At 36.8% G+C, this 25090-nt stretch overlaps 1 protein-coding gene across 3 annotated transcripts in view; it reads right to left on the bottom strand.

The window, feature by feature from the left end:
- Gulp1 (GULP PTB domain containing engulfment adaptor 1) overlaps positions 1–25090 on the bottom strand; it is a 271324-nt gene that overhangs the window by 9599 nt on the left and 236635 nt on the right. For all 3 annotated transcript variants that reach the window (XM_027396815.2, XM_027396814.2, XM_027396816.2), the window contains 4 exons: positions 24187–24324; positions 15097–15213; positions 14328–14420; positions 6047–6185 (listed from right to left, as the gene is read on the bottom strand). In XM_027396815.2, coding sequence (XP_027252616.1) covers positions 6047–6185; positions 14328–14420; positions 15097–15213; positions 24187–24324 — 487 coding nt within the window. The remainder of the gene's footprint in view (positions 1–6046; positions 6186–14327; positions 14421–15096; positions 15214–24186; positions 24325–25090) is intronic.

Genomic DNA, 25090 nt, shown 5'->3' with positions numbered 1-25090 from the left:
ATGCTTGAGGGGTGGGGTTTCTTTTTTCTTTTTCTTTTTTCTTTTTTTTGGGGGGGGGGCTTTTTCGAGACAGGATTTCTCTGTGTAGCTTTGGAGCCTATCCTGGCACTCACTCTGTAGACCAGGCTGGCTTTGAACTCAAAGAGATCCGCCTCCCTCTGCCTCACGAGTGCTCTGGGATTAAAGGCATGCGCCACCAACGGCCGGCTGAGGGGTGGGGTTTCTAAAGAGTTCAAGGCCAGCTCTGGCTGCATAGTAAGACCCTATCTCAACAAAACCATGATGGCAAAATGTTTGTAGCCATGATAAGTTGCTTTCTAGAGAATTTTCTGTGCCTTTAGTGAAACTTCTTAATAACAACATTACCAATATTTAATAATTGACCTATTACAACACTGATGTTTTATTATAGAATTTACTAACATTATTATAATACCATATGAGATTTCTATAATTCCATTTGTTACTGCCTCACAACACAAGGGCAAAGCAGTATGTAGAATTTGTAAGTTAGAAGTTTACTTGTAGTTTATAAACTTGTATCTCACTTTTACCAAGAAAAATTTTAAGACATTTTGTCTTGAGCAGCATGAAATGATAGAATTTTCATAGGCAACACTGAACCAAGTTTTTATCAGGAGTTCTCAAATGTAAGAAACAGATTTTTATTTTAAAAATGATAGGGATACAAATTAAAACAGCTTTTACTAAGTTATCCAATATCAAGGTTAGTTCTGAACACATGTATACAAGTAATATTAAATATATACACAACTAGATATATATAAATATACGTGTGTGTGTGTGTGTGTGTGTGTGTGTGTGTGTGTGTGTGTGTGTGTGTGTGTGTGTCAATAATTAAGAGGAAGGCCAGGAATTTGAAGGGAGTAGGGAGGGCAGTTAGTTGTTAGAGTAAGGGGAAGGTTAGGTGTAAATGATGTAAATACTGAACACATGTATGAAATACTCAAAAATGTAAATATTGTGGTTCACATCTTTAACCCCAGCACTTGGGAGGCAGAGGCAGACAGGTTTGTATCTGTGAGTTTGAGGCAAACCTGGTCTAGATAGTGAGTTATAGGACAGTCAGAGCTACACAGTGAGACTCTGTCTGGGAAAAACAAAACAAAACTACAGAGGACCATGGAGTTGACTTAGCTTTGCTGCCTTGAGAGGCATGCATCACAGTTTTTTGGGGTTCGCGTCCATAGCTACTGGGACACAGTGCCTCTTCCAGGTCCTTAGTGACCAATGCACTCCATCAAGCAGTGAAGCATTTGGGCTGGTACGTTTTTCTGTATTTCTCTTAGTAATCACAGAAGCATGGAAGCTTGACAGGACCATTGGTCTTAGACATTAATCTTGTGTACCCTGTATGGGTTGCAAACTTCACTGTATCCTGGCAGGAGAACTGTATTGATCATAGTTATTGCCATTATATCCTGTTTCTGATAAAGGTGTAAAATGTCTCTTTGCTCTCAATAAAATTGTTACACCCTCCTCTGCTGTGGCTCCTCCAATCTGACCTGATTTCATTCCTCAAGGCCCTTTCAGGTGAACTTGGCCCTTAAGTAAAGCAGGTGCTTACACAAAACAGAAACCAAGAAACAAACAAACAGAAAAAGAAAAAAAATGAAACAAAACAAAAAATGGAGAAAGAACAACAAGCAACTAAGGGAGGCTAAGAGCGAGAGAAATTGTCTTCCTGAGGGATTAGCACACCGATTTTTGCTTATCCAATACCAAATGGTAAGTCCTAAAAACATATATGTAACATTATACAGAAGGGGGAGGTTGTATTTATGTATAGGAATACACACATGTGCGCATGTACATACATACACATGTGATTCAATTTAAAAAATGACAAAAATTTGAAAGATAGCAAGGGGGTTACATAGAGGGCTTAAGGGGAAAGAAAGGAATGGACGAACTTATGTATCAAAAATTACTAAAAATAAAAAAAAACACTCAGCCCCTATAGATACTTGAAACAGCTGACTACATGTACTCTACAAACACTTGAAAGTATACATTGCTTTTGTCAGTAAAGTTTCAAACTTTCTGTGATGAGGGGTAAAGGCTACACTTATCTATAGGTATAAGGATAAATGTTTAGAGGTTTTTGTTAGGACTTATGGTGATTTGGTAAATTAATAGTTGTAGATTCTCCTCCAACAACCATGGCATCACTAGCTGAGTAGTATGCTAAGTTTCAAAACTTCACTTTGCAACAGATAGAGACCACTTCAGAAAACCACAACCAATCAAAATGCTGAGTTGTGGAGCCCAGTCCCAGTGGACACATCTGTAAAACACTCACAAGGTTCAGGGAACATTGCAGAAGAGGGGACAGCCACATTGTAAGAGCCAGAGCATAAGAGACCGCACTCCTTATAATGGCAGAAGCTATATCCATTAATTCTCACCAACATGACTGCCCAAAGGTGAGCTGAACAACGATGACATCAATGAACATGACAAACTGGATGGAAAAGAGCCCAGAAGGCCTCAACACGTGCCCCCTAGTAAAGCTGGGAGCAGGAGAAGAGCACATCAACTGATTGCTCAGTTCTAAATAGTCTGCCCTGGAAACTGCGTTCAAGTATCATTTTAGGACGCAGCAGGTTATATCAAGGAATATTATTCACATAGTATACATAAATGCATGCAATGACAATTAGTAGAAAGAAGACATGAATCTGAAGGAGAATGCAGAAGGATACATGGAAAGATCTGGAGAAGGGAAAGAGATAGGAAAATGTTGCAATTAAATTATAATCTCAAAATGATAAAAGTATCAAAGTTAAAATAATGGTAATTGATAGAAATTAATAAATGTCCTTCCTCAGAATACAATAAAATACAATCTTAAATTAGAAAAAAATTATACAAGGAGTATGTACTGACACATATACATTTCTACACTTCTCAGGAACCTTATATTTCTAAATTCGTTACTACATAGGAAATGATTTTATGTTACTCATTCTTTATCATAGTACCTAAAGTCACTCAGTTGCTCTTATTAACGTGTTGTTAGCTTTTAATTCTTTCTAGTTGCTCACATTAAATAACACAATAATGATAATATGCTTGGAATTTCTGCTACTGGTATTATGTAAACAAGGGAGATATAATTTATCATCTACACAGATACTTTTAAAGTGAAAGCAATGTCTCAGTACTCAGACTGTGACCAAAACTGTGGGGCAGGGATGTGGTAGGCAGGATTTACTGTTAAGGTAAATTGCACTCAGGCATTGCTATTATTGCTTGGGCATTAAGCCACACTTTAGTGGACAGAGAAGCCTTTCCTTTGGGAGTCGTGGAAACCACTAAAGCCCCAGCATGTGGAGCAGCACCTTCACATTGTAGATGTATGTTCTAAAGAAATGAATGAATGAATGGGTCATAATTGCTCATCAGAGTAGAAATTTTCATCTCATAGACTTTCTTAACCTGGGATATAGAATCCTTACAGATTTCAGATGTGTGTCAGGAAGTACAGGTAATGTCTCAGATGGAAGATGCAAGAGCATACATATAGGTGTGCTGTGGCTCTCTGTGACGAGGTTTTCTAATGTAGTCTCCATATTCTGTGACTTCCTACAAGTTATAAAAAATACTGTGCTTCCTGTAAGTGAATAGTTTACTTCTGTGCAAATTAGAAAACATCACTGAGATCACTGGTGTATTTTGTGCATCTCAAATAAGCCTAAACATTATAATAGATATAAATTTAATTTGTACAAAGAAGATATCTTACATATTTAATGGCATCAGCATTAGCTGAGTCTACTGCAGGGGTGAAAGAACAAAAATTAAAAGGTGGTTCTTTATCAAGATTTCTTTCTCTTTTCTAGAAATATTTATTTATTTATTTATTTATTTATTTATTTATTTATTTTCGAGACAGGGTTTCTCTGTGGCTTTGGAGGTTGCCCTGAGACTAGCTCTTGTAGACCAGGCTGGTCTCAAACTCATAGAGATCTGCCTGCCTCTGCCTCCTGAGTGCTGAGATTAAAGAGGTGCGCCACCACTGCCTGGCTTGGAAATATTTATTGAACATAGTATGTCATGTAGTTTGCTAAGCAATGGATTAAATAAATAAGAAAAGGCTAAAGGTATTTCTATTGCAAAACTTAGATGACTAGGGAGTGTATAATGTAGTCTGATTATACACAAGGGTGAGAATCACATTCAAAGGATGTGAGAAATAGGATAGAAAATACATTCTGCAGAGCTGCTCAATTCTTGGCACTGAAGACACAAACTAGGGGGCAACCTTGTAGTTTTTCAATTTCATAAATTTGCTAGATGGTTAAAATAAAATGGATAGTTAAGGATCCACTTAAAATTCTTTAATTAAAACCCCTCTCTAGACTAGAATTTGTGTGTGTGTGTGTGTGTGTGTGTGTGTGTGTGTGTGTGTGTAAAACTATCATAAGAGTGAGGTAAAATTTTGATACATGTTTCTTTAGTTTATACTGATTTTCAGCATTTTTTCATGTACCCAGTCATTGTCTTCTTGTATGGATGGTCTGCTGTCTATGTTTTTTTTAATTCAGAAGTTTGAATATTGAGCTGTTAGGGTTACCTATGTAGTTCAGATGTCACAAACCCTTTTGCCTATTCTGTGGATTAGTATTCATTCTATTAATTGTTTCTTTTGGGGACAGAAAGTTCTTTGTTTGATGTAGCATCACTTGTTCAATACGATGATGAATCTGTGTTGACTTGACACATCTAAAAGGCAAAACTGTGGATTTCCTTCTTCATACTGGCCTGTGGGTGTGTTTTTGACTGCTCATTGATTTAGGAGGGCCAGCCCACTGTGAGCCAGCAGGGAAGCCAAGAAGCACGGTTCCTTTATATAGGGTTCTCTGCTGTAGTCACAGCTTTGAGCTCCTGTCCTGACTTCCCTTGATGATGAGCCACATCCTCTATAGTAAAACAATTCCTCTCCTCCCCAAGCTGCTTTTGCTTATGGTGTTTATCACAGCAATGAAATGCAAACTAGATAATCTATTTTTTTCTTTGTGTGTTATGGAGGTTTGAATGAAAAAAATCTTCATTCTATATGCCAATTTTTAGTTGATATTTTGAAAAATTTCTGTAGGCTGATGTTTATAGTCTCCAACTATTATTTTTCTTTAAAGACAGTTATTCAAAATACATTTAATAATCGACATGAACAATCTGCTTTCCCAAGTTCCACACAAAAAGAAAAAAAAAAACAAAAGGCTACACTCCTACCCTTCACTCCATGATGATCCTCACACTTTAGAACTATATGTGTAAGTCTGAGGGTATACATAATAAAGCTGAATATGAAACTGATCATGTGGTTTGAGTGGCTGATTTTTGGCCACTGGAATAACTCTTTCAGAGTCCGGGGCAGGGGATACATCAGATACTCCTAGACAATGAATGCCTACTGGATGCTTTCTGATGTACCAAAGAGAGATTTCAATGTCGTATACAGATGTGTAGAATATACACCAGAAAAATGTTTTTGAATACTTAATATATAAAAGATAACCCCCCAAATAATATTATACACAGTCATTGTCTTCTTGTATGGACGGTCTGCTGTCTATGTTTTTGTAGCTCAGAAAATCATAGGATATACATTCTTTATATATTCTCCCACTAATGACACATTAATGGCTTGGAACAAGAATATCTAAACTACACTAGTAAACATACTACCATTGACTATATAATGACTCCTAGTTATTTTTAACAGTTTGGACATTAAATAAACAGAAATGCACAGTTGAACAATTTTATGATTGAAATAGCCTTATACTGATACCTTATACCAATATAATCCTTGTTCACATAAGGTTCAACTTGCAAATGCAGATGTATTAATATTTTTTCTCAATTTAAAATAGAATTAATCAATTTTGAAACCCATATAAAAGCATACTACATCAATAATTAAAGCTGTTGGCTTGTTACATTATTTTCACAAAATGTAAAAGACTGAAAACACACCCAAATATAGCAAGAATACCAAAATATTTAGAGTGCTTACTGATCTCAGTAGATCTGCTAGGTACTGGTGGGAGCTGTGTGCCATTTCGAGTAGGTGTTGGAGACTGCTGTGATATTGGAGAAAATGGAACCATATCAAAGATGTCAGTAGAAGGAGACTTCGCTGTCACACTGCCAGCCTGTAATGAAGACAGGAATCAGTGTGATGTCCCATGCAGCCACATTATTCTCCTGAGAATGTCATATACATGTAAAACACACAAACACAACCCTGAAGTGAGTCAGATAACTTGCCATTCTGTAAGTGAAAAGTAGTTAACCATTTTCCTGTGGTTCAAATTAATATACCAAATGCTCACTTAAAAGAAAACAACAAATATTTATTCTCAAAGCAGACAGAAACAATAGTGTGGACACTGTTGAAGATGGATGGGCAAGGGCTTTTGTATACTTACAAGCAATTGTCAACCCTGTTGAGAAGTACCAAATACCTTAGAAACTATTTGAATAAAAATGAAAGATTGAAATTGACTTTGCATGAGATTTATAAGAGAAACAATTGAATATGAGAGACTGCTTAATTTACACTTTTGTATTCTTAGAGGTAGAGTATGTTAATTTGCATTTCTAAGTACATGAACAATTAGCTGATATTCATTGCAGTAATTTTATTCCTGGATAATTTCATGTTTTTATAATAAATATCAACCTTGTAAAATAAATTAATAATCAACAATATAACATCCAAAATATTAAATTATACAATACAGATCAGGACTGTGAAGGTATACAGAAATGAATATTAATATTCTCTGAAAATGCAGCCAAAAGTACTAAAATGGAAGAAAATACCAATTTGTCAAGCAATGTCAAATATATATATATGGTCATCTATGGAAACTATCATAGCTGATTAGAGGATGAATTCTTTAGAGAGGAGTAGAAGAACATTTGACTTTTCCTATTAGACTTCAGAGAATGCCCAGAGTGGCTCATGGTGAAAGTAGAGTTCTCAGAACAAAAAGAACAGAGGGCCGGTTGTATGTAGAGACAGGTGGATTAGTTGTTCAGCTAAAATGATTGTTAGTGTATTTTTCTGCATAAAAATTACCATCATTTCTCCTTTTTTAACACCTTACATTATGCTCCTCACCCTTTTATATTTGGCAGTGTTGCTTTCCTGATCCTCCTTTGTCTTCCCTCACTTCCATATCTTTCCTTAGGACATAAAATTATTAAATCTTACTAGAAATCAGCGGTATTGCTTTTTCTCTCCTAGCTTCTATACTGATCCTACACCATATTTTCAGAGTTTCTAAACTCCCAGGATTCTCTTCAAACTCTACTAATCAGGTACTTAATAAAATAAAAATATCCCATAAAGACCGCAGGTTCCATCACATTAAATCAAGCCATACCTTTTTTCTTTTCTTTTTTTTTAAAGCACTATATAAATGACACATTCTACAAGAATTCTTTTAAAGTGGGGAATGGATAATAGAGTTTTCAGCTTAGTAAGTTACATGAGTTGGATTGCTGCTTTCACTGACTGGATTGAGCAGGCCACACTAAGAAGGTGGTTGTATTAGTGCTTCCACTGACAGTCTGACGCCAGGCGAGTTGACAGGAGTGACAGAAACGGAAGATGTACTTAGATAAGGAGATGGATCATCACTATTGCTCCAGAAAGAGGATGGGTATCTCAGAAACACATGTGGCACATGACCGCACACTCTGTGTGGCAATGTACAGGAAAAACAGAAGGGAAACCATGCTAAGGAGGAGAAAGGAGGCTGGGAGAGAGTGAAGAGCATGCATGAAGATTGTTTGGAAGAGAGTGGTGAAAATTTCAGGAGTAAGTTCACTAAATCAAAACACAGCTGAAGGTGAAAATCTGTACAAGTTCCCACTGATGACTTTTAATTGAAATAGTATCGTATCTCCATAGTTTTAAACAGAATATTGGAATCACCAGGATTTGAGAGGAAGACAGTACAGAAGAAACCGAGAAAGCCTGTGATGTATTTTAAGGTCTCAGTGATGGGATGTAGAGTAGGGTGAACAGTCATGGACATGGGAGAAGTTCTCATGAATGCTTAGTGATTGGAGAATTTTCTAGTGTTAATATACATTTTAGTAATCTTCCAGTCTTTGGAAGTATGCCTTCAAGGATGTTTACATTTTCACAGAAGTGATGCCCATGCATTTGTAGGATATACAACTCTCTACACTCAGAAGCAAAGCCAAAATCTAAAACTGTGAGTCCAGCTCTCCTGTCCATCCTAAAGGAAAGGCATTCCCCATAATAGACACTCTGAGATGAAAAGGAAGTTAATAAGGACCTCATAGAAATTGCAGGTCATAAATAGCAGGCAAGGGGCATAGTAAACAGGGTCTGTGTGTCAAGACTTTGGGAGTCATTATTCTATTATAGACACTTCCTGCCAAGAGCTGAGCTCCCTCCAGGTGTCAGATTCTATAGCTGCCAATTAACACAACAATCTAAGATAAAAGCTACAGTTGAGCCTTTATTCATTTACTATGATACTATAAGGAAGAAGCTGGAAAGCGCCTACTACAGCCATGCTCCATTGCATTTCCCCCCATAAGAATAACTGGAAAGATGGAGGTATGGGATGAGGCACAATTGCTGAGGGAGCCTGAACAAAAGATTTGCCAAGGTTAAAGTTTAGGTTTTCCTTTCTTTTTGTTTTTGTAAGAGAGGGAGAAGTGGTGAATACAGAGTCAGAGAGGGGAAAAGTATTGCAAAGACCCCCAGTATAAACAAAGCTGACAGCAACATTAAAGATCGGTCTTGACCAAGAGTGTATCAAGGCTTGAAATGCAGAGATTCCCGGTCATATGGCCAGATGGGAAGCTGAGGGCCTTATTCAACTCAAAACTGCCCCAGGTCTGCAGCAGTGGGGTGGGGTGGGCAGTCCTAGTCTCACTAGTTTCCAGATGTTGACTCACACTTCTAAAATTCATATTATGACACTTCTTATTTTGCTTTTTAAAAATTAAAATATAGTTATATCATTTACCCTTTTCCCCTCCTCCCCTTAATCCCTCTTGTATCCATTTCATGTAATTTCCTCAAACCACTGGCCTTTTTTCTTTAGTTACTATTGCTATATATGTACATAAATGCATTAATCTATAGGCGTACCCTACTGAGTTCGTTTAGTGTTACTTGTAAATCTGTGTTCTCAGGGCCAAGTACTGGATAACTCATTAAGGGGCTCACACATGGGAAAGACTAGTTGTTCCTCTTTCAGAGTTGTTAATTGCCTATGGTACATTTTTAACATCACTTTAAAAATAAGCCTTAAAACTAATGAATCATGTAATTTGAAACTTATACCACCAGGAAAGTACTTCCAGTGGGTTTATAATTTCTCAATTATGAGGCCTATTATCTTACATTTCATTTCAAAATCATGTAAGTTAAATGATTGTGACTTGTTTAGCTACACACCATGACAAGAAACCCAAGACAAAGGCTTAGTACTGTGAGAAGGCACTGTCTGATGAAACTGGAAAGAACACACACTTACTTCCCATTCCATAAGCTTTGTCTCAGAACCATCTGTGTGTAGCCAACAATTCTGAAGCTGGGAGCTAGCAATCATTTCCTGTGGGTACCAAATGTTCTTTACTGATGTTTATGTTTAAACTTGGTGCCTTTGTTTAGAGACTCACATTTGGCTTGTTGTGTAATTGAGAATTTTCATATACACTCTTGCCTAGCTTGAATTCGAGTAGTTGACAAAGTACTAAGTTTGTTTACCCACAATGAAATACACATTTTAGGTTGTAATTGTCTTATCGGGGCTAATCAGTGGCTGCACAGTAGATTATACAAAATGAGAATTTTATATAACACTGGTTGATTGAAAGGGAGACATTTGTTTTACCCAGAAATAGACAATCCAGTATTACTTGAAACTATAATTTTATTCATTTAATTTTTGGGGAATAGCTTGATTTGTTTGAAAGCTTCTGGACCTAGTAAAATAAAATGAAAGCCTTCAGACATAAGAACCATGAGGAAAAATTTGATGTAACTGGTGTGCCCACATTTTATAAAGAAACAATCTTCTGAAGGTGTTCATGAGGCCAGGAGGGCAAAATAAATGCTCATTTCAAATATAAATATAAGTGACACTGTCATGTGAACATAATGAATGGAAATCAGCTTGCTCCTAGACGATTAGTCCCAAATGGCAGAAAACCAGCCTCTCATCTATTGCCAAACCACAAGAACACAGAACAAAGCAAAGCGTGGATTCAAGGAACGGAAATTTCTCGGTATATCTAAATGACACTTTAGCAAGAGAACCACTATCTAAAGCCAACAAAAAGGTTTCCACAGTCTCAACGTAATAAGGAGATACATATTATGGGTAATATCAAGGCCCAATTCTTTTGTCCAAAAACAACCCATGACTTAGACAGCCAAGTGGAATTCAGGACTGTGAACATCCTGTGTTGGGATGGTCAGTAAAGAGGTCATCTGTTTGGGGGTTGCTCCACTCAGCAGGTCATTTTTTGGGGGTGCTCCACTCAGCAAAACACTGAAAACTCATTAAGCATATGATGACAATTTAATTTGAGCATAAAACTCACATGCATGTGGGATCATTAATCAATTCCAGTATTTCTTCAACTACTATCTAGATAATTGTCTCTACTTCTGTAACCAAACTGCTAGCAAGTTTGATCATTTTGTAAGGATCCTATATTTTTATTTCTGAGCTCAACACAAAAAGGTAAAATGTACAGGGTGTACAGAATCTCAATTCCAGAGCAGTCTTTGGGAATTCTGTCTTTCCTAGCATGGCTTTGAAGGTAACATTCAAGTTTCACAAGAACAGGCATAAGTTATTTGTAACATGACACAAATGGGTAAAACTGAAATCACATGTAAAACCATTAAGAGATGCTTATATTTTAATTTTAATTATTATACATCTGACATTTTCCAATTCAGTAGTTTGACCCATTCCAAATAGTTAAAGATGGATATTCATAACTTTATATTAAATAGTTGAAGGTAACATAACTTATTTTTAAAATTTTACTATAAGAAAGGTAGGAAATTATTTTTACAGTGGTAAAGTAAATATAGCTATACTTAGTACTATACTAGCTTAATTCACTGCTGTATAAAGAAAATAGAAAATGAAAAGGAAAGACATGTGTCAATAATCTCATCAAAAAAGAAAAATCCTGAAACCATATATACACAAACAACAAAACAGACTCAGTAACTTGTATTTATATATTTGTGAAAACATATATATATATATATATATATATATATATATATATATCAATAATAATAAAAGAAAAAGAGGCTACTAATTTGAGAGTATGGGGATGAGATATCCATTGAATAGTTGGAATGAGGGTACCTGAAAGGGGCTGGAGGGAGAAAAGGGAAGGAGGAAATTGATGTAATTCTATTCGAATTAAAAATGTATTGGAAAAATAGAGAATAAAAGTAGGTTAACAAAAGCCTATAACAATATTTGCAAAACTATTGGACCAGATCCATCATATTTCATAATTTTAGTAGTATTACTTAACTTTATGTAAATTTTAGAAGTCTAGAATACTTTTAAATTGACACTCCTTTAAAAATCAAAAGGCTTCTATGTACTTTTTTGTATACCCATCATTTTCCTATTGTGAGAATAACTATTGCACACTCTGGAACAGTGGTTTTTCAGGGTTGAATGACGCTTTAACAGGTGTCACATATCAGATATCCTGCATATCATATATTTACATTACAATTCAGAACAGTAGCAAAATCACAGTTATGAAGTAACAACAATAATTTTATGGTTGGTGTGACCACAACATGAGGAACTGTATTAAAGGGTCACAGCATTAGGAAGGTTGAGAACCACTGTTCTAGAAGGTCTCAGAACAGCAGTAAGAGCCTTAAGCCTATTCCTCCTGTTTAAATGGAACTTTGTCTTCTTTAACTGAGATTTTACTGTATTCAAACCCCCAATGCTCATTTACAGCCTCACCAGTGACTCCATTTTTTCACAGGTACCCAGCGTAAGTATATGGCAATGTCTGCCTTGAGACAGGTTTGCAAGATATGCTGGGTGGGGGCAGTTTGTGAATGTGTCTCAAATCCACTTGATCCCCACAAACCTTCACCTTCAATGAAATGACCTCAGATTTCTGTCCTCAAAGAAAGGAAACATGACAAATATTCTTTGGGTTTGCGTCCAAAGTGATGACACACTTATTTTACTTTTTGAGAATCCAAAGGCTGAACCAAAGCACACCTGATGAATTATAGAAACAACTACTTAAGACTCACTGGAAATGCAGCCTCCCTCCTACTCTGTGTTTTACAGCAAGACTTAAAATAAGCATTTTAACATGGCCCAAAAGGGTGTGTGTTGCATTTTGCATTTTTGGAGCCAAAGCAGAAGACAGAGCTATTGTTCTGTATCTTGAGAAAAGGGAAGCAGGCCAAAACAAAACAACACAAAGCCCTTGCAGGGAGCATAAAGTGAAGGGAAAAAGTAAGAAGGATTATGATAAGAATGCTCAGACCAAAAGCCCACTAAGCATGTTGTCTGCACTCAGGAGACTGTCACCCTGTCTCTGCTCAGCTACAACATCTGTCACGAGTGCTATCAGCATTGGACATACTAACTCTCTCAGAACAGAGGATGAACACATATGAGTTTAAAGTAAAGGGGAAAAAAGATCAAATTCCATGTCATGCTAGTTTGAAGTCCTAAGCCCGGTTCTCATAGAAGCATCATTCTTCATGATAATGAACTGGTGAGCCTTATGATATTAATTCTATAAAATTATATGTATGTAATTCTATGTAAATACTATATATGAATTGTCAAAATTCTTCCAACAGTTTACTTGTCTCACAATTGTGTTCAAATCCACACAATCATGCTGTAAATAAAACAGTGAAAATAGAATGTGCTATAAAGATTATTAGTGGTACAAATTATTAAACAGGAAAAATATTCACTATTAAATATATCTTTGCTAGGACAAACAGGTTTAAATTGTACCTCTCTTAAAAATAATCCCCTTTGCTAGAATCACTTAATAATTGTATCATCCCTGATATCGAGGAAAGGATTTCAAAATGGATCAGGTCAGACACAAATAATTTCATGGCAAATGCTTGCACGATGTCTGAACAGAATCTTCCCATATCAGTGTCTGAAGCAAAGCAAGACCAGTTTGGTACATGGTCTTGTTCACAGTGTATTTCCTAAAGCGAAGGTCAGCCCTACAAGGCTAGATTGCATGGCCATTGTGTCCAACCCCAGTCAACAGTAACCGACAGGAAAGAAGGGCAGGAGTCGCCACAAAGGGAGAAAGTATGTTAAACCTTAAGATCAAAGTGAAGTTTAAATTATTTTAGAAAACCAAAAGGGAACAAAAAGAGTAACACGAAAAATAACCCTGTTCTAAGCTACCTACAAAATTTAAACATGAAAAAGCAGGCGGCTGAGCAGGCTTCATCTCTATCCAACTTAGTTTTTTGTTTGTTTGTTTTTTCCCCATTTTTAAATTTGAATTAGAAACATGGTTGTTTTACATGTCAATCTCAGTTACCTCCCTCCACTCCTCCCCTGCCCCCCCCCTGCAACTAACACCCTACCTTTCAGCACCCCAGGGAGGGCAAGGACTTTCATAGGGGTTCTTCAGAGTCTGTCATATCCCAAAGGGCCTAGGACCACCCCCATGTGTCTAGGCTCAGGAAGTATCCCCCTCTGTGGAATGGGCTCCCAAAGTCCATTCCTATGCTAGGGATAAGTACTGATCTACTACAAGAGGTCCCATAGATTTCCGAGGTCTCCTCACTGACACCCACATTCATGGGGAGATCTACAAAGATGACACCAACTAACAATCTAAGCAACAGAGGAAAGGCTGCCTTAAATGCCCTCCCCTGATAATGAGATTGATGACTGACTTATATGCCATCCTATAACGTTCATCCAGCAGCAGGTGGAAGTAGAAGCAGACACCCACAGCTAAACACCAAACTGAACTGAACTGAAGTTCAATCGATTTGCAGAGAAGGAGTGATGAGCAAAGGGGTCCAGACCTGGCTGGTGAAAGCAAAAGAAACAGCTGACCTGAACAAGGGGGAGCTCTTGGTCCCCAAAGTGATAGCTGGGAAACCAGCATGGGACTGATGCAGACTTAGTTTTGTTATTGAAACACAAAACACAATTTGAATCCGTGTGGGATTCGTGATCAAGAGGTATTTGACATGATAGCACTCACACACTACTCAATGTACTTACTGGAGAGGATGACACTTGAGTTATTCTCAACTGGTTTTCTAAATCTTGTACTTTATTTTTAAGTTCCATATTTTCTGTTTCTAAATCTTGGATCTAAAAAAGTCAAAAGATATATGAAAAATTTTCAGGATTATTTTTTTCTTGGAAAATGTTGGCTGCTACCTCAGCTACATTAGCAAATAACATTTTATTCTATTAAAATTCAAAAGTTCTCTTGCATACAAGGAAAATTAGTTGACAAAGCTAGGGAAATATCAGAAAGTCATCACTGGAAAGATACTAAATTAAAAAAACAAAAAACAAAAAAAACTTATGTGTGTAAATGTTATGTTCCTAGTGCTCATTTCTGTGTTTTCTTGTTGAGCTGTACAATTTATACCCACGATCTTGGAGTATAACCACAAGACAGAACCGCTGCTTGTGAAGACTGTAGGGTAGAGAAGGGGTGTAATTGAATTACAAAGGAATCCGATCTGCATGGGAATCCACTTACCCAGCATCTGCTGCCTCTGCTGCTCTGATCCCCATGAGAAGCATCAGGAAGTGAAGCAAAGTCACATGAGAACACTAAGTTCTTGCGGGAATTCAATATAAAACAGTTAAAGACTGTGCAGAGGCCCCGGGGTGAAAAATTATAGGAATATGGTGACAGCAGCGCCCGCTGTTTGAGGGACAGTTATTGGCAGGCCTTCTCGGTTTGCTCGACCATATTCGAACTTCCCTGTACGCACATCAGACAAATGTGAAGCCAGAAGCTTAGGTTACTCACTCTTTTCTGCATTCCGGCAATCTGTTTTCTTGTTTCCACGTCTTTTCCTCCAGATTCTAGAAATTTCCTGTATGCCAGGTCAAAAGCTTGGCCAATTGTTAATGTTATTTCTTCAGCCTTTATAAAAAAATCATACAAAAGATCTGCATATTAGTAACAATATTTCACGTTGTTTTTAATTCCACCCCCTCAACCCCCGCGCCCCAAACAAACAAACAAACAACCCGAAGGTCTTTGGAGACATTAGTAGGAAGTACTCTGCTCTGGCGTGGGAGGCCACCAGTGAGCAGCTCTGCAAGTTAGAGTCCTGTGAGCTCCTTGGAGCCTCGCCTCTGTTTAATTGAAGAGCTTTCTGCAGAGCTGTTTTTCTGCCCTTCCTTAAATACCTAGTACCAATTAAATGCAAGCATGGAACTGAGTGGTTTCTCCTGCTGTTTTGTTGTTATTGTTTTTTTTTTTTTTTTTTCCTAAGGAGAAGGGGTTTTAAACTCTGGGCAGGTAACATGAATGAAGGCACCCGGGAGGGGGCGGGGTCCATGGAAAATTCCAGGGAAGACCTCTGTAGACAGTGAGCAAGTAGGTCTAGTTTTTTCAACGTTCCTCACAGAACTGAGCAGTTCAAACAGGGTCAGATCTTACACACAGGAGATTAGGGAAGAAGTGTGAAATGTTATATGGTAACTTCTAATTTTCAGTGGTGTTAACTGCTCCCATTTTTGTAAGATGATGATAACTGAACAAAGTGTAGCTGTCATCTAAATTGCACCTGGTATACATTCTATCAAGAAGAAGCAGCTAGACACCCAAGTCCACCACCTCATTTCTCCTGCATCTGAACCTCCACATGTTCTTTTTGCACAAAGCATTCATGAAATATTCCTTCAGTTAATTAACCCAAAGAGTCTTAATAAGGCAGTAACTGGTTAAGTGCACAGACAAATGGTCATAATAAGAGGAATTCCTGTTTTTAATGACAGGAAATAGTGGTAACATTAAATATTGAAAACATCCCACTTTAACAAACAGAATTTTAATAGTTTTTAAGTATTACGAACTACCTAAGACCAAACATTTTTCTTAAACCTTAGATATTTAATTGACACTGTCAGTTCATTAAAGGAGGGCTTTGCTACACAAAGAACAAAAAATGTAGACTGTTTCAAAAATTAAAACATGACATCTGACTATAAGAATTTATTATAAATGTTTCCACATATTGGGTGAAGTGGATTCCTCCTATATTATTGATGTAAGTGTGTCTTGACAATAACACAACTTACTACAGAGAATTAGTGGAAGTTGTATAAATGTGAAATTTTAATAAAATGGCATGCTTTGACCAGGAAATGGACCTGCAGTCCATTGTACAGCACAATGGGTCTTCATCTAAATTAGAAACAAACAGAAAATGTGTGGGGGTTTTTGATGTTTTGAAGCAGAGTCACACTGTGTAGCCCTGGCTGGCCTGTAATTCACTTTGTGGACAAAGCTGGACATGAACTCACAGAGATCTGTCTGCTTCTTCCTCCCAATTTCTGGACTAAAGGTATGCACAACTGCAAACATTCTGTCCCTGTTTTATAGGTCTGCAGTCATCAGTAAATCTCTAGGCTTGTATTTATTTAAAGTAAGAGAAATGTCTGGCTTCAAATAGGCCTGCACTTCTTTTGTGTGATTGTTTTTGTTGTGATATATTTGTACACTGTGAAGATGTATTGCTGTGATTGGTGTAATAAAAACCTGAACTGCCAAGAGCTAGGCAGGGAGGATAGGTGGGATTTCCAAGGGGAGAAAGGATGAGAGGGAGGAATCTAGGCACATGAATTGTGCCAGTGAGACACCAAGGAGACATGGTGAAAATTGGATATATAGAATGAAATAAAGATAAAATGTCACATGGTAAAATGCAGATTAATAGAAGCAGATTAATTTAAGTTATAAGAGCTAGTGGGACAAGCCCAAGCTAAAACTGAGCTTTCATAATTAATAACTCTCTGTGTCATTATTTGGAAGTGGGCTGGCAGGACAGCAAAAGACTGATTACATGTTTTAGATTTACCTTCAATTTCAGGAATTTACATAGACAGGTCCTCTTAACACTATTTCCCGCTCTTTCCAATAGTACCATGCCTCAAAGCTACAGCACGAATCACTGCTAGGATGTGGATAATATGGCCAAAGCACAGAAAATTTCATGACAAAGATCCTTCACCTTGCTGTAGAGGCATTCCTTTTCCAGCCTATTCTCACCTTCTTCTCAGACCATCAGCAAACATCAGGTTGTTAGGTTTCTATGATTTTGTCTGATTTGGAGTACTACAGATGCACAGTCATGGAACACTATGTGCTGAGACTGGCTGTTTCCCTGACCTGCAGAGCCATTGGGCTGCTGTGTGCATTGACAGCTCATTCCTTTCCATTGGTAAGTAGTTTTCTGGGTTGGAATGTAAGAAAGTGTGTTTATTCACCCACTTTTTAGGGTGATTGTAGGTTAGGGCTATTAGCAATAAGCTAAACTCATACAAATAAATATGTATGCACATTTGTAAATATTGTCAGGTTTGTTTTCTGTGAATACTTTAGGCTTTGAATTCTGTGTTGTGAATTTCCAAATTGTTCATCCAAGAGTTGCATGTTAAGTTTCTTAAAAGACTCACAAACTGTTTACACCGAGTGGCTTTAACATTTAGTGTTCCCAGAAGCTACTCATGAGTCATGCAGTTCCCACATTCTCATCAACATTTGGAGGTTTTGTTGTAACCTTTTGGGTAGCTGTGGGGGTAATGTCTCAGTTTAATTTTTAAACTGAATTCTCCTAATAACTGCTACTATGGAATGTCTTTCATGTGCATATTTCTCATCTATAGATCCTCCTTGTAAATGAAATTCTCTAACTTGATGGACTTTATACTGCAGAACACTTAGAGTTCTTAACACTAGTTCTGTCTACTCTAAGGTGTGCAAACACCTGTTTCCAGGCTTAGCTTGTTTCATCATATCCATGATGATGAATAGCACAATAGCAACCTTCACATTATCCTACAGAAGAAAATGGATGAGCCCAGATTCATCAGCTACTCTCACTTCAATGCTATGGTGGATTTTTTCTTCCAAGCATCTGGCAATTACAAAGCATGGAGTGACTTCATTTAAGCAAGTTAAATATCCAAGAACATTTGGCTTTGGGACTTTGAAGGAGGAGTCATATTTGTTTTCCACAGCAACACTAAGATGTTGCAGAGTATTGTGCACATTACAGTGAATTCCAAAGAAACTGAAAACCTGAATTTGTAACTTCTGTTGTTTTAATTTAAAACTATGTAGTTGACATTTATTTAATTGTGGAAGTTACATTACAAGGCAAAATTTAAGCAATTTTTCCTTATTAACTATTAAAATACCTTTTAAAATTCTTAAAATTAAAACATCTATGTAAATAGTTTTTAAAAAGAGGTTTAAAAGACTTAGTCTAGTTTTTATCTTTAAATGACATCAAGACTTAAGTCTGGGCTGTTATTGTACAAAGATCATGTGACTTCAGTAGAAATATGTTCTTAGTTTATGATAGAAAAAAATGTTACAAAATGGATGCAAAGCAAAAACTTATCTAAACTGGGAAATAGGAAGTGTAAGTTTTCTTTTCTTTCCTTCTTTTGTTTTAAAGCATAAAAGGTACTTTATAATCATTCAATGTTTGGGGTCCCTATACAGAAACATAAAATGTACCAGTTTAATGCTGCACTTTTCTCACATTTGAGTATGTTCTGTAAGCTTCACAAATGTCATTAAAGGCAAATGACATTCTCTTGAATGGTTTTAGCATACTTGGCTATTGCCTACCCTTTAAGAATTTGCATTTCTAGCATTTTCTTCTAGTTTTGTTCCTCTCCTCCCATATTTGATAGCATTCATTCAAGATACCTTATCAGAAAGATAATTCCTATGTCAAATAATATGGACACAATACACGCTGCTAAATCATCCTTGAGGGCCATTGCCACATCCACAATAACATTTGTTAATTAATTGCACTCTTACCAGCCACATTACTGGAACAGTGATGGTGGTCCCCATTGTCATTGTCATTATTGTCTTTCTACTGGGGTGAGTGTTTACTAATAAATACTTAATGAATGTTTCCTGGATAGTTAAAATGTTTATTCTGTTTATCAGGTACAAAACATTATGGTAAATGTATATGAGTCATCAAATTTATTATTCGTTCTTGATTGCTTTAGAGAATACCTGAGAATCACATGGTCCAGTGCACTCATGTAAGAAGAAGCCAGCCGGATAGCCCTTTCACCTGTCAGAAAACTTTCTCTGCACTTGTGGATTTGCCTGTTTCTCCTTGCATTTCTCAAAGCACTTCATTGAGTATTTGTGAGGTTTCTGTTACTTGCATAAAGAATCATAGTTTTTCATGAACTATTCTGTTTTTTTCAATGTCTAAAACTTCCCTTTCTCTCAAATACTGCTTTTCGTGTTGACTTCTAGTTTGCCTGCTTTTAAATATTTCCAAGCCTGAAAGGGGGAGGGTACTTTTAGTAAAATACAAATTTTCTTTTCATCCATTTACAGATCCTGATTTGATTTCAAAGTCTAAAAACTTTACAAAACCTGACTATTTCCTGCTTTTGTTTCCCCCTAAATGTTTTGCAGGTGTATACTTTATATCTAAGTTCACGGTGGATTTTCAGTAAATGTGTGTATGAGTTTTGAGGTTTAGATCAAGGTGCATTTTATTGGCATGAGCTGACCATATGGGCCCACAGTTTGTGTCAAAGGCTAATTTTATGCGGCATGGTGAAACATGCTTGCAGGATCAATACACTGCAGAAAGGGGCAGCAAGAATACAAGTTCAAGAGCAATTTGTAATAACTACTGGCCAAAGAGTAAGACTTTGTCTTAAAAATAAAAATAAACAAAACGTATCTTTACCATTGTGATTTTGGACCATTTAGCAAAAGTCAGGGAAGCATGTATTTGTGTGTTTTCTTTCTGTGTTCTACAGTCTGCTCTATGGCCCTGGATGACTCTCACAAAACCATAAAGAAACCTCCATATGAAGTAGGTTCATTTCTTGCTTGTTACTGCTATTTTTCACAACTGTTTGAACAATCCCAGTTCTTTTGCATTCATGTAAATTTCTAATAATCTTGTCTATAGCTACAAAGGCTCTTACTGTGATTCAAAGAATTGAATAAAGCCTATAACAGGCTTTATGTAGAAACATATGCAAACATACAACACTGAATGTTCCAATCTGTGTACACAGTGTGCCTTTCTAGTTAAATACACAGTCTGTCATTTCCTTCATAAATTATTTATAGTTTCCAGCCTATAAATATTTTACAAAGTTAATTTATACATTTTGTTTTTTTAAAAGCAATGGTAAATTTTATATCTGTCTTTCATTTGTCAAACATCAAGGTCTGATTCTTATATATCCCATATTTTTTATTAGATTACCCCCTCTCGAAGGGCCCAGGACCAGCATAGGAAGACTTGGTGGATTTTGCAGAGCCCCCGTTGAGGGCCCTACCCTGCCTGGGGAGTGGTGGGTGGATGGGGGGGGGTAGGCTGGGGGTGGGGGAGGAGGGTTGGGGTGAGGGGAGGGAGAGGGAGAAGGGACTTGAAATAAGCTTGTTCCCTAACTAGAACTAATAAAATAAAAAAAGAAAAAGAAAGAAGGAAGTAATCTCAGAATAATGTCAGGTTTTTCCCAAGGAGAGAATGAAAGAAGAAAGAAGAAAAAATTGTCAAAAAGCAGTAGAAGAGAAAAAAGATTACCCCCTCTCTCCTTTTCTCTTTTTTATTTTTGTTTATTGTTTGTTTGTTTTGATACAAGGTTTTTCTGTATAGCCCTGGCTGTTTTGGAACTCACTATGTAGACCAGGCAGGCCTTGAACTCAGAAATCCACCTTCCTCTGTATCCTGAATGTTGGGATTAAAGATGTGTGCCTCCACCACCCAGCTTGATTAGCTATTTTTATTCTTTAATAAAACTTGAATTATTAAAATTGTTTTCATAGTTTCTGGTTTTTTTAATTTTAAGATGGTTGATTGTTCTAAATCTTTGTTTTAGAATCCAGCATCTCTGACTTCCTCATGTTACAACCTATTAGTTAACTCTTTTCATTTCAGACCCCCATTTTAGGGGTTATCTTAGACACAATTCCAGTAGGAAAATAAAAGTAGAAAATCAATGTCTTGTTGGTGGTGACGGAGGGCAAGTTTCCTCAATGTGGAATTCTGGCTTCCCTTGGTTCTCCCTGTCATTACGGAGAAAGGGGTGGGCCTAATGTGAAGTGATTAAGAGCAAGGATGCAACTTCCAGGACTAAGGTTTCTCCATCATTCTGTTGCTAAATGGCACATTAGGAAATGATCCCTTCAGCCTTGATTTTTCTTTCTTTTTTTTTAAAGGAATGTGTTCTATCAATAAGGCTAAAATTCATTCTTCCATTTCAATATTCCATGACTAATTAATTACAATAATTAATATTATTTATACATATTAATTAGAAAGGGTGGTATATCAAAATTTTTGCATATACATAAAGTCAACTTTACATTCATGTTCATATTTTAATTAGAATTATAATTAAACATGTAGTAAAAAAATACATTGCAACTGAGGAAACAGTTCCTCTCTGAGCTCATGAAAGCAGGCCTGCTCCTAGAAAGGTAGGTTTGCTGAGATACTGCCTCTTCCTTTCCCAGAATTTTAGACAGTAGCTTACTGGACCACAGCACACAGCTTTGTAAGTCAGCCTCTTTTCTGAGTTACCTCAACAAGCACTAATATTTCCCAGTTTCTTTTTATCTTTTAAAGCATCAGTTCCCCCACAGGTTGGGCTTCCTTATTCTTTCTCTGATATCCTCCTCCCCCATGTAACAAGTGTCCATGTCAGTAACTTCAAATGGAGGGTTTTATCTCTTCATCTTTGATTCTCCTCTTCCAGACAACTTCTGAGATTTATAACTTGCCTTATCAGTTAAACTCTAATAAAATTGTCCTTGAGGTTAAGAAAAAGACAAACTTTTTTCAAATGTGATGTAGCTATTCGATAAATACTTTAGTTTTATGATCATATGATAGATTTAGATGGGTATCAAAGAAAGATTATAAAGTAGCACATAACTATGACAATGGAGATGTTTATTATGAAATTGAATTATGAACCATTTCAGAGGATTCCAAGGAAGTTGATTTCTATGTTAAAGGCATGGGTGAAAGAAAATTGAGTTTATTGCTTTGGTGCAAAAAAAAAAAAAAGAGTGCTATATATTATAATAGAAATTATTTTAGGAACATCAGCTTTAATATTCTCAATCACACAAACAAAATCATCTGCAAACAACATGTTGAGAAACCATAGAAATAGGCAACTATGGTGCAATTGTGAAATGGGACAAAAATAATGTGCTCTCCACATAAAGTTCCTGCTTGTCTGTAGAATACTGACTTGCATTGATAAGCATATGTTTCAATGAGATGTTCTGTAATGTTTAAAAAGTTCCAAGTAGATCTTATGGTGCCACATAGCCACCATATGAACTTGCTTTTTAAGAGCTCTAAAATTTAAAAGATGTAGGAAATAACTTGGCTAGTTTGGGTAAATTTCAACAATGCATTTTCCATCAAAAAAAAAAAAAAAAAAACAACTACTAGGTATCTGTTATCCACCTGATGCAAGAAAGAGGTATGAATTCTCAAATACATATTTATTCTCGAAAAGTCCACATGGAAAAACCAGAGAAATAAACCACCTCCTCATGATATTAGTAATTTTCTATTTTTGAGAACAAGGAAAAAAATAGAATCTTAATGAGTTTAGTTCTACTTCCATTTTAATCCAACAGTGTTGTTGAGGTTGGATGGTTTTCCATTGACGCCATCAATAGCTACAATATGTGCTCAGAAATCACATCTTAGGTTTTATAACAGAACCCAGACTTGGCTATGAAAATTAGCTTACACTTGTAAGCAAGACACACGGTTTTCCTTAAGATGTTGGATGATTAAGGAATTGACGCATGACTCAGAATTTCCTAAATATCCTTACATGCTAAGAACTTCAGAGTCCACACACCTACACACACACACACACAGAGAGAGAGAGAGAGAGAGAGAGAGAGAGAGAGAGAGAGATTAGGGGGAGGGAGAGAGAGATCCACTCATGGGGCAGAGGGCTCAACACAGCTACTATGTTAAGTGTTATGAATAATATACATCAAAAACCAACTTTCAAGTATCCCAGTTTACAGTGTTGAGTTGGCATTGTTCAAAAATCAATAGCCATATTGGTCTAGAAATGTTGAACTTAATTTTTTTCCATTTGTACAGGGGTAACTCACTGTATTAAATATGTAAGGTCTTTAAAAAAAAGGAAGGGATTTTGAGAGCCATCCCATGTGAAGGGATGCTCTCTTGGCCTGGACACATGGGGAAGGGCCCAGGATGATGTAGACTTTGGGGAGCCCCTTTTGAGGGCCTTACCCTGCCTGGGGAGTGGAGGGGGGATGGCTAGGGGCAGGTGGGATGTTGGGGGTAGGAGAGGGAGATGGAGAGGGAGAAGGGATTGACATGTGAAGCAAGCTTGTTCCTAATTTGAACTGATAAAGTAAAATAAAATAAAAAACAACTTTCAAAGAATTGAAAACATTTTAAGAAACCATACAGCATGTATTCCTCAGCTTAAAATATTTGCCTTCCCTAAATTCCTAATATTCCAGGAAAAACTAATGGTGCTCACTGTTCTTCTTTACATCATGCAGATATTAGTCCATACCTTAAACATTAAAATTCAGAATAAACTAAATCATATTGAGAACAATACAGGCAGATAAAAGCAGCCATGATGCTCTAATGAAAAAAAATTGCATTTGAGCTTTTGCTAATGGACATAAGCATTTAGTTAGGATGAAATCCTGAAGACTATTCTCATGACAGAATGAATCTATTAGTGCAGTTAAGTGTTCGCATGCCCTATTCATTTCCAAATCCTTGGTTAATGCCGGAAACAAGACAATCCCTGGCTTGTAAAAGAGAACAAACCACCCTAAAACATCTGGCATACTTACACACTTTTCGCTGTCAAATACATAACACAAATGTTTATTTGACTCGGAATCTTTGCATATGAAAGTGAATATCCTCTTGTCAGTTTTATCATCTGCACAAAATGATATTCTATGAAGCTGGCAGTTGTGTTGCACTTCCTGTGAACATGAATGCAAATAAATATAGTTGATTGTACTTTCTTCCACATTCTGAAATGTCAGCTGTGTTAATAATACATCTTACAGTTTTGAAAGTATAGCAATCACCTGTCAAATCTTGCTCTTATAATTGCAAATGCCTCAAATTTAAACAAATACACACATAATGGAGATGGAACTCCTGACTCAAGGTCAAAACAAGACATTCACTGTAATAGTGCACACACCAGTACATGTTGGAAAAAGGAGTATCAGTGATTCACAGGGTTTCGGTGAGTTACCAACGATCTTTAAAAACCATATTCTTTAAACCTTGAACATTTACATAAGAGGATACTGAGCTCCAAAATATTAAAGCATTTTCAAAGGTTTATAGAAAAATAACAAATTCTGCCAAACTCTTTGCATTTTGTGTCACTGGAAATAATTGACACTGCAGTCTAGAACAGAACCACCTCTGTACAAGTTCATACAAGCCCCTATAACAACTCATGCATAGTTCTCTGACTAAATATCTGGTCTGTACGGTTATTCACTCACTCCAGAGACTTTTCTGTCCAAGAAGGTCATCCTTGAAACTTTGGTAGTATAGGGCTGTTAACATGACAGCCTTCAGATGATGGAATTAGGGCTTCTAATTTGCAGAAAGACAACTAATCAACCAGACAGAGTAGCAGCATGGGTGCCCATGCATACCCATGCACTGCCCATGTATACGTGCGAGCACACACACACACACACACACACACACACACACACACACACA

Source organism: Cricetulus griseus, chromosome 2 (assembly GCF_003668045.3).
Source record: "Cricetulus griseus strain 17A/GY chromosome 2, alternate assembly CriGri-PICRH-1.0, whole genome shotgun sequence".
Lineage (NCBI taxonomy): Eukaryota > Metazoa > Chordata > Mammalia > Rodentia > Cricetidae > Cricetulus > Cricetulus griseus.
Note: the sequence above shows the minus strand (reverse complement) of the source record. Positions and strands in the feature narration are given on the sequence as shown.